This window comes from Populus nigra, chromosome 7 (assembly GCF_951802175.1).
Source record: "Populus nigra chromosome 7, ddPopNigr1.1, whole genome shotgun sequence".
Classification (NCBI taxonomy): Eukaryota; Viridiplantae; Streptophyta; class Magnoliopsida; order Malpighiales; family Salicaceae; genus Populus; species Populus nigra.
In genome coordinates, this window is record NC_084858.1 from 11407245 (window position 1) to 11421846 (window position 14602).

General features: G+C 36.4%; 1 protein-coding gene across 1 annotated transcript; it reads right to left on the reverse strand.

The window, feature by feature from the left end:
* Nucleotides 1–11644: 11644 nt before the first annotated feature.
* On the reverse strand, nt 11645–14367 carry LOC133699755 (uncharacterized). The gene has a single exon (XM_062123185.1). It carries the CDS (start codon nt 13893–13895, stop codon nt 11859–11861), a length of 2037 nt encoding a protein of 678 aa, XP_061979169.1. The 5' UTR covers nt 13896–14367; the 3' UTR covers nt 11645–11858.
* Between the last annotated feature and the right edge of the window lie 235 nt (nt 14368–14602).

Here is a 14602-nt window from a genome sequence, read left to right on the forward strand (position 1 = left end):
TGAATTTGCAACCTAAACCAATTGATCTCCAAATGACCTAAAATTTAATATATAGTGCAATTAGACTCCAACGAATCAGAATATACATTTTCAAGTAATTATAGTGTGGTTTGATCCAATTTCTCCTTATTTTAGTTTTTATCATATAATCTATAACATATTTGTTTTAATGACGACTTTCTTTTTCTTTTTTGACCTTTGTATTAGTGATATATGTAGTGATAATAATGAAACCAAATAACATCTTTTTGGTAAGAGTAGTTTATGCCATAATTCAAACGGAATAATGAGTTTTAACACGCGGAATGAGAATTACAGAAGGATATAACTTGATAAATATAGCCAAGCTTTGATACCAACTCGTCATGATCACGTAAGCCCCACGAAAAGAAGACAAATCCTAGAAAGCCAATGAATCTGGTTTGATAAGAACGTGATACAGAGATTACCCAAATCAAAACACCAATACTATTGGAATCAACCCCCACCAATGATTAGCAAATCACGAAAAAAAAAGGATAAGGAAAAAAAACCATAAAGTCAGTTATACTTTGACAAGTTCGATTGTTCTTTATTTAAACAAGGAGAAAAATATGTTACTTTAAGCAAAACACTTATTTTATTTTATAATCCAATGCTACTAAATTTTACAACAAAAAAATAATATATAGTTCTCTTAAATAACCCTAATGGACCCTTATTGGGTTACAAACCAATAGGTCCAAACTAATAATCAATTAACACAAGCTTAATGCCTAAAACAATCCTAAAATATTTATTTTGAACCAAAACAAACCCAAATTAAAACACAAGCCCAAAATTAAATGTAAATATCCAAATATTGAAATAAAAAAACAAATAAAACCTTAAAATAATACAAATTAATATAAAAGAAATTATTCAGCCTAAAAGTAATATGCCATTAAATATTCATGCCCTCTTGTCCTTGTGTAACTAAGATAAATAAGAAATCCTTATAAGAAAATGATTTTGAAATATTAAGGAATCCTTGCCACATTTAAAAATTATATTGCTACCCATTAAAGATCCTTGTAAAACTATAAAACTCTAAAAAAGAAGTTATTGAATATCCTTGTATTATGAGGAAAAAAATCCTCTTGAAATAAGAAGTTTATAAGTCAAAAGGAAACAAATACCAAAATCTGTAATGTATCTGCTAACCTATATTTCAAGACTTTCTTGAACTTTAATTGACCTGAAATGTTACTCTCATGTAGAACAATACATCTGGAAATACCTAGTAAAATTTTTGCCAGGTCCAACGGTTAGATTGAGAATCATGCTTGATAATATAAAAATAAACAATAAGTAACATTATGCTAAAATATGAATTTGATTGTTGAACCCTTGCATGGATCCTATCAACCTCCCTTATATAATTCATTTTTATTTTTATTGTATATGGTTTAAAATGGACATATGTATAATATTTAATGATGTAGTGAAGAACTAGTTTATAGGCTTGTGTTATGCTATTGGTTGAATCAAATCTTTCTTGAAATTAACAAAAATATTTGGGGCTATAGAAAACTATATGGTATTTTTATTAAACTTGGCCTAACAATTTAGCTTTGAAACCTCTTTATTTAACTCCTTGCCTAACCTAAATTTAAAATTAAATTGTGTGGGAGTTGCCCTAACATGACCTAGTTGACTTGACAATCCAAAGATATCCTGACCACCAATAAAAGAAAGTGTGAGGATGAGATTGATAAAAAAAAAAGATGAAATCATTATAAAAAATCTTTTGAACTAACTTCTTATATAGCCTAGGTTTCAAATTAAATAGCATGAGAGTTGCGCTAATATGACCCCGTTGACTTAGCTGGTTCGAAGGTAATTTGGATGACCAGTAAAAAAAAAAAGAACAAATTAAGAAAAAAATGGATGAAATTGAAAAGGAAAAAAAAACCTCTCGACTCACCTCTTTACTTAGTCCATGTTTAAAACTAGACCATATGGGAGTTACGTTGATGTGATCCAATCGACTTAACTAGTTCTAAGGCAACTCAAATGACTGTTAAGAAAAATTTAAGGATGAAATTGAAAAAAAAAAGGGATCAAATTGAAATAAAAAAATAAGAGAAATGGGGGTTGAATTGAAAAAAAGAGTACATTCACTGTTCATATAAAAAATAAAGCTCCATAATAATTTTCTAGTTTTTTAGTATATATTTAATTAAATTAGCAACTTTTTAGTCAACTTGGTGAATATCAATTTAAATAAGTTGAGGATACATGCATTGAATTATAGGATGTTAAAAATTTTATTTAAAACATGGTTAATGAGGATATTTGAGGTCAAATTAGAAATGAAATCTATTTACATTTAGAGTTACACTTTGTTGGAATTTGATCTCCAACATAAACTCTTTAACATGAAACATTAACTTGATTTAAACAAATTATGGGTGAACGAGAAATATATTTCAAAGAGCCTTTGATTTGCATGTTTTGGAGAAACCCATAACCCTCCTAAAGCTTTATCCCATACGGAAATAAACAAGATTTTTTCTTATTGGTTTATTTAATGAGAATGTGAAACGTTAAAATTAGATTGAAACGGCACCCAAGCTTTTAACAGGAAGAAAACCTAAGTAAAGTGAGATTTGAGCTTAAACCCTCACACACATGATCTCATGGCAAAGGCTAGGCCAGGGCCTAGGTTTAGGTTTACTATAAAATAACTTTTTGGGTTGTAAAAGATTAGTTTTTGCCAACTTAATTTTGTGCTTGGATCTGGTTCATGAAGAATTATTTTATAAAATTGTTTTCCAACATTTTAAAACATTGTCTTGTCCAGCCAAACCAAAACTATCAAGTTCATTTTTTTATGAAAGGTATTCAAAGTTAATAATAAAAGGAATTATATCAATTTTGATTCTAAAATCTTCTATTAAAAAAGGCAAAAGAAATTTATTTTTTAGGGTTTTTCTATATTGTTTTGGAAAAACATTCATAGAATTTTTTACTCTTCTTCTACCCAACTTACAAACATACTTTTTTCTATCTCTAAGCTCTGATTTTCTTCTTTGTTTACCTCTTAATCTAGAGAATAAGCTAAACCTTGTAGAGAGGTTTTTAAATTTTGTTTTCATAATTTATTGAACCTTATTTAGGAGTGCACCCAAGTTAGGAGAAATTGTTGGCACTTGGGTTGTTGTTGTGTGTTTGGCAAACCCCAGCGCATACAAGGTGCTTAAGCTGCTACCTGTGTGTTAGGCATACCCCAACGCACACGTGGCGCTTGGGTTGCCTGCCTGTGTGCTGGTAGACAAAGTGCACACGTGGCGCTTAGGCTCCTGCCTCAGTGCTGGGCACACCCTTGCGCACACGTGACACTTGGGCTGCGTTGGGAGGGAGCCATGCCTACGCCTCACTTGGGGACACCTGACGCTTGGGTCATGGTGCTAGACCCAAGGGGAATAGGTTCGGCGTCAGGACCCACAATCAATGGGTCTTGCGTAAAAATCCAATTCTATTAGATCGTTCATCAAAGCCCAAGGTTCCTGAGTTCTAGAATTTTAAATATCATTATTTGTTTTAGAAATATTTTTTATATATAATTAATATTATTAATAAAATAATTATTAAATTTGAAAGAAAATATTATTATTAGTATTGAAAACATATTATTATTTATATTATAAATTTTTATGATATGTTTTATAAAAATAAAAAGTGAACCCACGGCGCAATATTATTAAAAATATTCAACAATTCTAAGTATTAATATAAAAAATATTATAATTTACATTGTAAATATTATTATTTTTCTTATAATACAAAATATTCATATAAAAAATATTATTTTTTTTCTTAGAGTTCAAATTATTCATATCAAAATATTATTATTTTTCTTATAATTCAACGTATGAATATCAAAGATATTATTATTTATGTTATAATATTATTATTTTTATAATAATTCAAAGTTTTAATATAAAAAAATACTATTATTTGTGTGCTAAATATTATTATTTTTACTATAATCAAAAGTATTAATATTAAAAATATTATCTTTTGTGTTATAAATATTATTTTGATAATAATTAATATTATTAATAAAATAAGTACTAAATTAGAAAAAAAAATTATTCTTAATATTGAAAAACAACCATAGATTTGATTTGAAAGATAAAATTAAAAATTATTATTATTATTATTATTATCAATAAATTTTAAAAAAATATTATTACTATCAAAGAAAAACCACGTGGAGACACGTGGTGCTCAGGCTGATGCCTGTGTGCTAGCTGACCAATCGCACATGTGGAGCTGTGACTCCTGCCTCAGTGCTGGATACACCCCTGCACACATGTGGTGCTTGGGCTGCATCCAGAGCCAACTATCCTTAAATCCTGTAGAATTCAAAATAATATCCTGAGTTCTGGGAGGGTATCTAAGGGGTGTTCATACATGTAGTATGTATGAGTTTTGTAGATTGCAGCTTGTGGAAAACTCATAACCAGATTGTCTGCAGAAGCTTTAAAGGGTCTGTGGAATGTGAAAATAGAGAACAAATGAGCAAAAGCTTGCTTAATAGACTTGTTACAATGCAGGCTACAATGTACTTCAATCCAGCAGGTTTGTGGATGTGGGAATTTGGATTTCTCCTGTTGGAGAAAAGAGATCCATTGTGTGGGGTTGTGGAACCAAGTGAGGAATTTAAAGGTGTAGTACCAAGAGTTTGCCAGCCATGAAGTCTGAAGAAACCGAGAGAGAAAGTAATCAGTGGGAAACTCAATAGCAATATGGTATAGATGGCAGAAATACCATAAGAAAAAGTTGAGTTCTTTGGGGAACAAGCCAGAAAGTTTAAAGGTGAAAAGGTGAATGAAAGGGTATTTACGATGGATGCCCAGGCTTTGGAAACAAAGAGAAGACATATCATAGTTAAAAAGGAGGTAGTCTTGGAGGCTAAATAATGTCTTTGGCCTGCAGGTTGAGAGTGTCGTTAAGAACCATGTCTTGAGCAAAAGGGGGTAAATCATCTGCAGGGAAGTCTTGTTCAGGTGGAGGTGGATTGGAAGAGGAGGCCATAAGGATCAAGGGAAGGAGTAGTTTTTGTGATTTAGATGGTCTGGTAAGCATGTCTGGGATCAAGTTCTTGGTTCCTTTTATATGCTCGACCGTGAAGGTGTACTTAGAAAACCACTCTGCTAATCTTAGAAGCTGTGGATGAGGAAGCATCTTTCGTCGGAACTGTAGTATTTTTGGAGAAGAGGAATAGTCCATGATCACTGTAAAGTGATAAGTTGCCAGGTGAAAATTGAATTTTTGGATGCCATACTTTACAGCTAATATTCCTTGAAAGTGGAGTGATAGTGGGTTTCTGACTCCTTGAAAGACCCACTTTTATAACCACATGTGTCGGTGGCCATTTTTATCTTCAAGGAGGACAACACTTAAGTACTGGTCACTGACGTCAGTTTGGAGTATGCGGTGTCCTGTTGATGGAATGACTAAAGCAAGTAGATTTTGTGTGGCTGTCTTTAATTGTTTGACAGCTAGTGTCTGCTTTTCTATCCAAGGGTCCGTATCTTTTTTGAGCATGAGCTGAAGTGGCCTTGTCATCTGTGCAACTCGAGGAATAAAATTTTTGAGATATTGGACAATGCCCAAAAATTGTTGGACTTTCTTTCTCGTGAGGGGGCCATCTAAAAACTTTTGAAGTTCTTCGGCTATATGGGTGTCAGGTGTATAAGCATCATCTGCAAAAACCATGTTAAGAAATTCAATTTCCTTTTGACAGATGAGCATCTTGCTTTCAGAAAGTATGATGCCATATTGGTGAACAATCTCTGCAAATTGTTTTAACAAAGTAGCATGTGACTCCTCGTCTTTTGAGAAAAGTAACACATCATCAATGTAGACTAAAGCTGATGGAAGTATGAGTTCAAATACTTTTATCATGGCTTTTTGAAATAATGAGGGTGCCATTTTGAGACCACAAGGCATGACTCTCCATTGATAATGATGGTCTGGTATATAGAAACCTATTTTGTAGCGGTCTTCAGGATGAATGCCAAGTTGCCAAAAACCAACTTTAAGATCAAACTTGGAGAATACCTTGGCATTGTGGAGGCATGAGAATAATGTCATTGTATTTGGTAAGGGGAACTTATCATCTTATAAGAAATGATTCAAGGGCTGATAATTAATTACCAACCTGAGCTTGTCACGTTTTTGTTCAGACCTTTTATTAACATAAAAGGCTTCACAAGACCATGGAGAGTCTGTAGGTTCAATTAATCCTTGGGCCAGTAATTGGGCACATTCCTCTTGAGCTAGCATCTTACGCTCAGGATTCATCCCGGAGTGACTGACTTTCGTGGGATTGATGTCCTCATTAAGCTTGAAAGGAAGCTTAATAAAAAACTACGGATTTTGCCATAATGGATGAGAACATTTAGCAAGAAAGTCATGATGAGAGTTTGAACATGAGTGTTGGATTATTTGAGCTTTGATGAGGGCTATATGGTCTGTGGAAGAGGGTTGTATTTCATAAAGTGAAGGGGTAATAGTATAGGGAAGGAAATGGGCTTTATATTGAATACCACAAGGAAGGATCTTGAACTTAGATTTGAAGTAAACGTCAAACCCAATAACCAAATCTTTGTCGAGTAAAGGAGAACCAAGGACATGGGTTTTGACTGAACATTAGGGCAAGATTTGTATAGTAATGGGCGTTTTTGTTTTGTATTGGGTGCAAAAGACTTGGTTATCAGCAGCTCGGAAGTATTCTTTATGGGTAACCCAATAATGTGGTGTAAGAACTTTAGGGTTAAGAATGGTTTTGTGGGCTCCTATGTCGAATAAGGCTATGGCTTTGATGGGTTTAGCATAGGTGGATGTAAGAATAGTAACAGGGGCTAAAGGTATTGGATGTGAAAGGGTAATGGTAGGTTGGGCTTGGTAGAGTTCATAGATCTCTTCATCAGAACTTTCATCTGCCACAGCTGTTATGGTATCAGGAGTAATCTCATCCGTGAGTGAAAATAAAGATTCAACTTCATCATCATCAGGATTGAACTTTGTGTTTTGGGCCGGAAATCAATTAACTTCAAGGACTGGGCCTTCTTTTGTGGACAAGTTTTGGCAAAGTGACCTTTGCGCTTACAGATGAAACATCTGTTGGAGCTGAAAGTGAAGTGCTTGGGGCGTTTAGTATGGCGACGTCGTAAGACTTCCATTTCTTCTGGCAGCCATTAAAAGAAGATCGATGAATTTTCTTGAAATGCTTCTCTTCTTTAAGGGACAATTGCAATCAGCATTATCTGAGCATTTGATTAGCAAATCTGGTCTTTTGCAAGCACGAAGCATAGTTTTATCAGGCTGTAAGATCTTTGTAAAATATTTGTGTTGATCGCACATTTTGTTGAGTGCTTTTAACACTTGATGAAATATAGTGCCAAAAGATTGGTTGTCAATGACTTCTTTTTTGGTTTTGAATAATCTGAAGGTTTCATCGGCCAGATCTCTAGGTATGGATGCCAAAAAGGCATGCTTAAGGTTTGGACTATTGGGACCACAGAGAATATGGTATTTTCGGCACATGTCTTTAAAATGTCTTTCAAGATCAGATCTCAAATAGGAACAACACTTCATTTTAAAGTACTCATACCGTGTTATTTCCTTATCGTTTAAAGCTTCTCCAAGGAATTCATAATAGAGCCAGCCCAAAGCTTCAGAAAGAGATGCACTATTTACAAATTGCATTTGTCGATAATCACTTAATGCATGGAACCAATCCCATAAAGTGCTAGAGAACTTAACAGAGAACTGTTGTAAAACATCTCTGAGGGTTGCGCCGTCCTTAAGCATATAGCTAGTGAGCCATGAATGAAATTCAAGGATTCTATCTGGCCATTTGACTCGTGATATGTCATCCAGAGTAAAATAACCACTAGTACTTGAAGAATTGATATGGGGTTGATAATGGCGAGGATTGAGATTTACTTCATCATCACTGCTAACTGGTTCATCCACACTAACTCTTGTGGTAGAAGTTGGAGAAGGTTATTGCCGAGTTCATGAGGATTGAGGATCTGAAGAGTGTGCTGTAGGAGGATCAGTCATGAGTAATGGTGGCATGGGATAAAGGTAAGAAGAATCATCTTCAGTAAAAGATTCTTCAGAAGTAACAAGAGTTTCGTTATCAGGAGTCTCTTCTTCAGATGTATGGGCAAGAGGTTCATGAGTAAGGATCTTAGGAATTGTCTGTTGGGAATATGTGGTGAAAAAAAACTGAATAGGATTGGAAGGTTGATTTGACTGAATCATAACTTAATAAGGGTCCAGAGAGTCTTGGAAGGGGTCATCTAGTTCATGCTTTGTAGAGTCAAAAGAGTCATAGGATGAAGAGATGATAGGGGCTGATGATCTGGGTTTTTTGGAAATAGGTGGTACTGGGGTTTTCCTTTTATCTCTTTTAGGGAGAGGCTTGAAAAGTTTTTCGATGTCTAGGTTTCCAAATAGTTGAGGTGTTACAGGTAGAGGTTGTGGGTTGTAAGAAGGGGAATGTTTAGCCCAATAAAGGTCTGGATAATAGGAGGTCATCCTATTATGTGGAGGTTCAGGAAATGGTAAAGGCTTAGATTTGGATTTGGCCAATTCAGCCTGAAGAGATTTAAGTTGTATTTTGAGAGACTGAATCTCGTGTTCCTTCTGAGGGTCTACATGTCTGCCATTAGAAGCTTGAAGGAGTAAATACTCATGGGTGGTGGAGATTCTTTGTTGAATTTCAGCACACAATTGCTCAAGATGTAGAATTCTAGAATCAACAGAGACTGTCATCTTTTTTAGATTAGGTTGCACCAGGTCAACCTTAGATTCAATTCTATAAAGAACAGAATTTTAAGCGATGACATTTTGACTTTGCCAATTAAGAACTGCTTCGGCTTGTGTGACTTGTTTAGGGCGGCCATCAGCATCTACACATTGAGGGTTGTGAACTTAGGAAAGAGTTTGAACCCTGTCTTTGACCTGTTCTTATAGAGCAGGAAAATCATCATCATAAGATTTTGTAGGTTGATACATGGAGACTGTAGGGACTTGTTCTGGAGATCCCTAAGAGGGAGGAGTATATGTGACAAGGTAGTCAAATTTGCCAGAGGGTTGCCCCAAATTGTCAATTATTCAATCTCCTTGATTGTATCTAACTTTCAGCTTTTGACCGGAGGATTGCCTTTTTTGCTTGGGGGAGTCAGTTTCCAAGTCCTCATTACAACAACTCTCACAATTACAGATGTCCCAAAAAACATGGTTGTCCTGAGAAAAGGAATAGACTAGGCGGCTGTCCTTAGAGAAGGACTCTACAGGTACTGGAAGAGAAGCTTGAGCGGGTTGCACCATCGAGATGGAGGAGGAAAAGATTCCTGGTGGAGAAGTGGAAGATTCTCCTTTCTTGAAGATGATTTCAACAATACCATCAGCTTTTTGGGTGAACTCAAGTTCTGTGAATTGTATAGGACAGAGCTTTGATGCAGCTTTTTATAATTTGTAATCCAAGAAGAAGGGAGTAACTTTTGTAAGTCCTCTTTCAAGATTTGCCTCGGGACATGAGTACAAGTAGCTCTTTGATTGGTATCAACAGTGATAAGCAAAGCATCATTGGTAACAGGGAGTACTAAATCAAAGGCATGATTTTGGACCCTGTAGGCCATTTGATAATGAAGAGTGACTTGATAGGTGTCTAAAACTTGATCAGCACCAGTGATCTGTAGTTGGACTTTTAAAAAATTATGAAGTTGAGGATCGTCCAATGCCATATTGAAGTTGGGATAGAAAGTAACAACTACCATGCCACAATTGAGTGTGGTTTCAAGAGAACCAATGCATGCATGTTGATACTCTAGATATCTGGTATCTAGAAGAGTTAATCGGGCTGCAACAGATAACCTTTGCAGCCATGGTGAGATAAGGCTAGCCGAATAGCATCAAAATGAATATGCATGTATCCTTGAGAAATCCATTGGCCTGGAAATTCAGTTGGAATTTCAAGAGTAACAAATTGTTCCCGAGAAGTAGCAGGAATTTTATGTTGATCAAAAGAGAAAGCTTGAACATATTCTTTGGCCACACGGGAAGGTTGTTTGATGAGAGTTTTAATATTGCGGATAACAGATGGAGATTTTTTGGTAAAAGCATGATAAGGATTAACAAGAGGAAGATCTGTTTCACAGATTTTTTGGGTATCATTTAAAAGACTAACCTCATAGAAATAGTCAAGTTTAATAGATATAGACTGATGAATGGAAGGAGAAAGAAAAAAAGAACAAAAAAAAAAAAGAAGTTAAAAGCAAAGAGGGATGAGGTAAAGATGGCGAGGATGAGGTTATGATCACCGGCAAACTAAAAGAGCTCTGATACCATTATGGTCATAATCAAATTTTTTTATAAAAATAAAAAATAAATCTACTGCGGAGTGCAGGCCTTCAGATTCTAGGCTAGAAGACTAGCTCACCATTGCTGAAAGGTTGTCCTCCAACGTGGAAGTAAGACAAGGTCTGATGATTATCCAGGATTTACTTCAAGATAGCCGTACCCTCCTTCGCAGGATTCGAATAAAACCCCTGAAACGGTATTGCATCACGTAGCAGGCCACCCAAAATTTCTCATTATTCACTTTTACAGGTCAGATAGAATTCTAATGATCAACTCATAAATAAAGACTAATTAAACTTGTAACGCCCAAACCGCAGTTCCAAATTCCTGAAACTTTAATGAATTCTGTAGACTTAAGCTCCACTCCATATAACTGGCATTAATAACACCCATCATTCTGCAAACACCAATTTCAACTTTGAAATAACTCAGTTGCCTTCTCCAAATAGCCTGAACACAAGATTCTTGCATCAAATCATTGCAAATGAATGTGCATCATGTTCTCTATTCAACATTGAATTATTTCCTAATTGCATTTCACGAAAGTCGGGTATAAACCACAAAACTTGATTTTCTCAAATGCAACCGCATTTCACTAAGATGTATACTATTAATGCCTACTCTTTAACTCCCTCTGTCCATACTGCAGAAATTTAACAGGAAAAGTAGCACGATCCAAATACAGCACAAATTTGAGGCCGATGATAATGAGAAACTCAGTAGTTGACACCTGGTTAGAAGGACCTCAAAAAGTAAAGCAGATGCAGTGACAAATACTAAATAATCCATTACAACAAACTCAAAATCTCCATGAAATGGCCCCGGCGAACCGTAAAGTCAATTAAGCTTCTAAGAACTCATTAACCTTTAACATGGCAATTACTATTTGAGCTTTTCTTAGAAAATATTGAAATTAATATGACCTTTATGAAAGCATGGCTTTAATTTTTCAATAATTTAAAAAATAAGTAGCCCAGAACATTTGTCCCTAACTTGTATAAGCTTAGCAGCATGACTGGATCTACAAGTTGTTCCTTAATCCCTAACTGTTATAAGCATCAGAAGCTATATGTTAATTCCAAAACCAGTTCAATCACAAGGCATGAATCGAAATACATATAGCTTTCAGAACTGCTACAGCTCCCCTAACTCTCAAGTGCATAGATGGTTCCATTTTCCTTGACAGTCAAATGTACCAAAAAATAAAACCGATGGGATCAAGGAAGCAGCAAAATGTGAAAAACAAGCATTTAGCTAGAAAAGTAGCGAAATTACAGAATTACAGCCAAAAATGGAAGCTGGACAACATGGCAATATATCAGCTTCAGCTGAAGCAAGCATGTCAAGAAAACTGCACACTAATTTCTAACCTTCAGATGTACCCCTCACAGAAGAAGGTTTGTTGTATTGTGTTCACATGATGCAGAATTCTATTCCTCTAAATAGCTTCAAAACTGCTTTCTTTTATTTCTAAAAAGTCTCTCTCTTTTAGAATAAACATAAAAGAGAGCAAAGAACCCTACAGCGGACATAGACACTGAACCCCATGGAAATGGTGGGTCCTTAAAACAAACAAGTGATGCCTCCAATTCCTGGGATGCATGATAGACCAGAGAGTGAATGGCATACATATCATGGTCAGAGGACCGCAGATAATATAAAGCCATGTCAAAGTCCAAATGTGATATTGCAGAAATTGATCTGTCCAGCTTGTACTTGAACAGGTTCCATCTCTGAACAAACTCAATATGCCGATTCTGTTTAAGGAGATTCCTGTCCCCACCATGTGCCGCAATTGATTCAAGAACATCAATAACACTAGTTATACTGTAATTTAACAACGTCAACAGCACATTTCTACGAGCTGAATCTTTCTGCACAAACGACAAGGATGAAATCTCTGAGAAAGGCCCAAATGGAGTTTGTCCAACACTCCATGTATAATCCACCAAAGTATTATTATGCCTTGGACTCCATGACAAATGGGTTGGTGACACTCCCCACATACTCTGTAGAATAGAACCAACAAGCGGTCTCTCAAGCATCCTAGTATGCGTAAACACGTGACGACCATTGCAGCTATAATCACTCACAGTCTGTGTAGTCTTTGTCCTCACTGCAATAATCATATCCCTAAACGCAACAGATTGATGATACCGATCAAGCATCAACATCATATTGTAATCCAAATCAAACACATAAACAGGCAGCACTCTACTGAAATCCTCCTCAGGGATGCCTGCAATCCTCCTAAACTCCTCAGCAGAATCAGATAATATCTGATGCAATCTCTTCGAGTCCAAATACTCACTGACGATTAAAGTATAATTTTCAAACAAGAACCTCGAAGTATAGGAATTAATTGACCTGGAAATCGCAAACGAACAAATGGGACACTGATCATAATTCACTTCATAATTCCTAAACGCCAAATTCTGATTCCTCAACAACAACCCACCTTCATTAGCCTCATCCATAAACGTCCTCTCAATCTCCTTCCAATCAAACCCACTCAAATCCTTAGCACTTTCAGACCCATAAATATGTATAAACTCAACTATCAAAGAATTCTCAAAATGCACAGGAATTCTCAAAGAGGGCACAAGTAATACCTGATAAGCACTCCAAATCAACGACGCCAAGTCCGCTAACAACGCTTTTTGTGACTTTGGTCGCCCGTGCATTGCCGCAAGAGGGTGAAATTCACCTCTAGGCAAAACCCCATCTCCAGATAAAGCCGGGCCATAATCAACAGGGCCAGCAGATAGATCAATCCAAAGATACCTCTCTTTACCAGTCCAAATAGTTCCTAAACATTTAGTGAGGCCAGGAGAGGAGTCTCCAGCCGAATAACTATACGCATAGTTCTTGGGTTGCGAACCCAAATTAATCAAATAAACATAAACCCCATGCACAGGCTTTTCTCTATCAAAATCTTGCTTGATTATCCGGTCAACTGTGTCGTAAGGGATGGAAAGGAGAGGGGTTCGGAGGGAAGATGTTGTCTCGGAAACTGCAGATTTAAGGGCCTCGGAAAGGCGAGATGAGAGGGTGGAGCTCGCGTGGGAAATGTCAAGGTGGGGGGAGTGCTTGATGGAAAGATGGTGGGAGTTTTGGGAAGGGATGGGGTCGGTGGTGATGACGTGGAAGCGGTCGGCGATGTTGGCGGTCGAGAGGAAGGAATAGAGGAGGGAGGAGGAGGAGGAGGGGAAGGAGGGGCCGACGAGACGGATGTTGAGCGAAAGCTGGACGGTGAGGGAGAGGAGGGAGGAGATTAAGGAAGGGATGTGGGGGGGAGGGGAAGCGAGAGAGAGGGATTTTTTGAGGGAGGGAGGGAGGGAGGGGAAGGAATCGTTGGTGGAAAGAGGATCTAGAGATGATTGGTGAGAGAGGAAAGAGTCTAGGCCTGGGATTGGGGAGGGAGTTGTGGTGGTGAGGAGGAGGAGGAGGAGGAGGGTGGTGGTGGTGGTGGTGGTGGTGGGCATTTTGATGAATCAGAGGAGCGAAAGGTTGGTGGTAGAGGATTTGGGGATCTTAGCAGATCATTTCAGATTCAGTGAGGAGGTTTCGAGTCAGTGACGAGCAGAGGGGAGCAGTGTGGGAGACTCGGCAGTATAAACATCGCTCCAGTCAAGGCTTTGAAATAGGTTGATTACAATTTCTTTCTTTCTTTCTTTCTCTATGTGATTTTATGAAAAGAAACCAGAGAAAACAAGACAGTGGACTAAATAGGTCATTTAATTCATATGATTTTATGAATTTGTTTTTTTGTTGTTGGAATGGTGATCTCTCTCTCTCTCTCTCTCCTCTCTCTCTCTCTCTCTCTCTCTCTCTCTCTCTGGTTTTGAATTTCTACTAGTTGAAAAGCTATGGAGAATTGGAAGTTGCCTCTTGCACTTTTTAGCTTCCAAATCAACCCATAGATTCTTCTATCGTTCAACCAAATCTCTTTGAACAAGCACATTAATGGTTGATGATGATTTTCAGTCACACTACACATGACGAAGCGTAAAGCATGAATTGAAAAAACCTTTAAAATTTTAATACCAAAATACTTTTTATTTAAAATTTATTTTCAATATTAAGTATTAACACATCAAAACAACCTAAAAATACCAAAAAAATTAATTTAAAATAAATAAATAAAATTCAAACTTTTTTTTAAAATATTTTTAAAACATAAAAACAGACA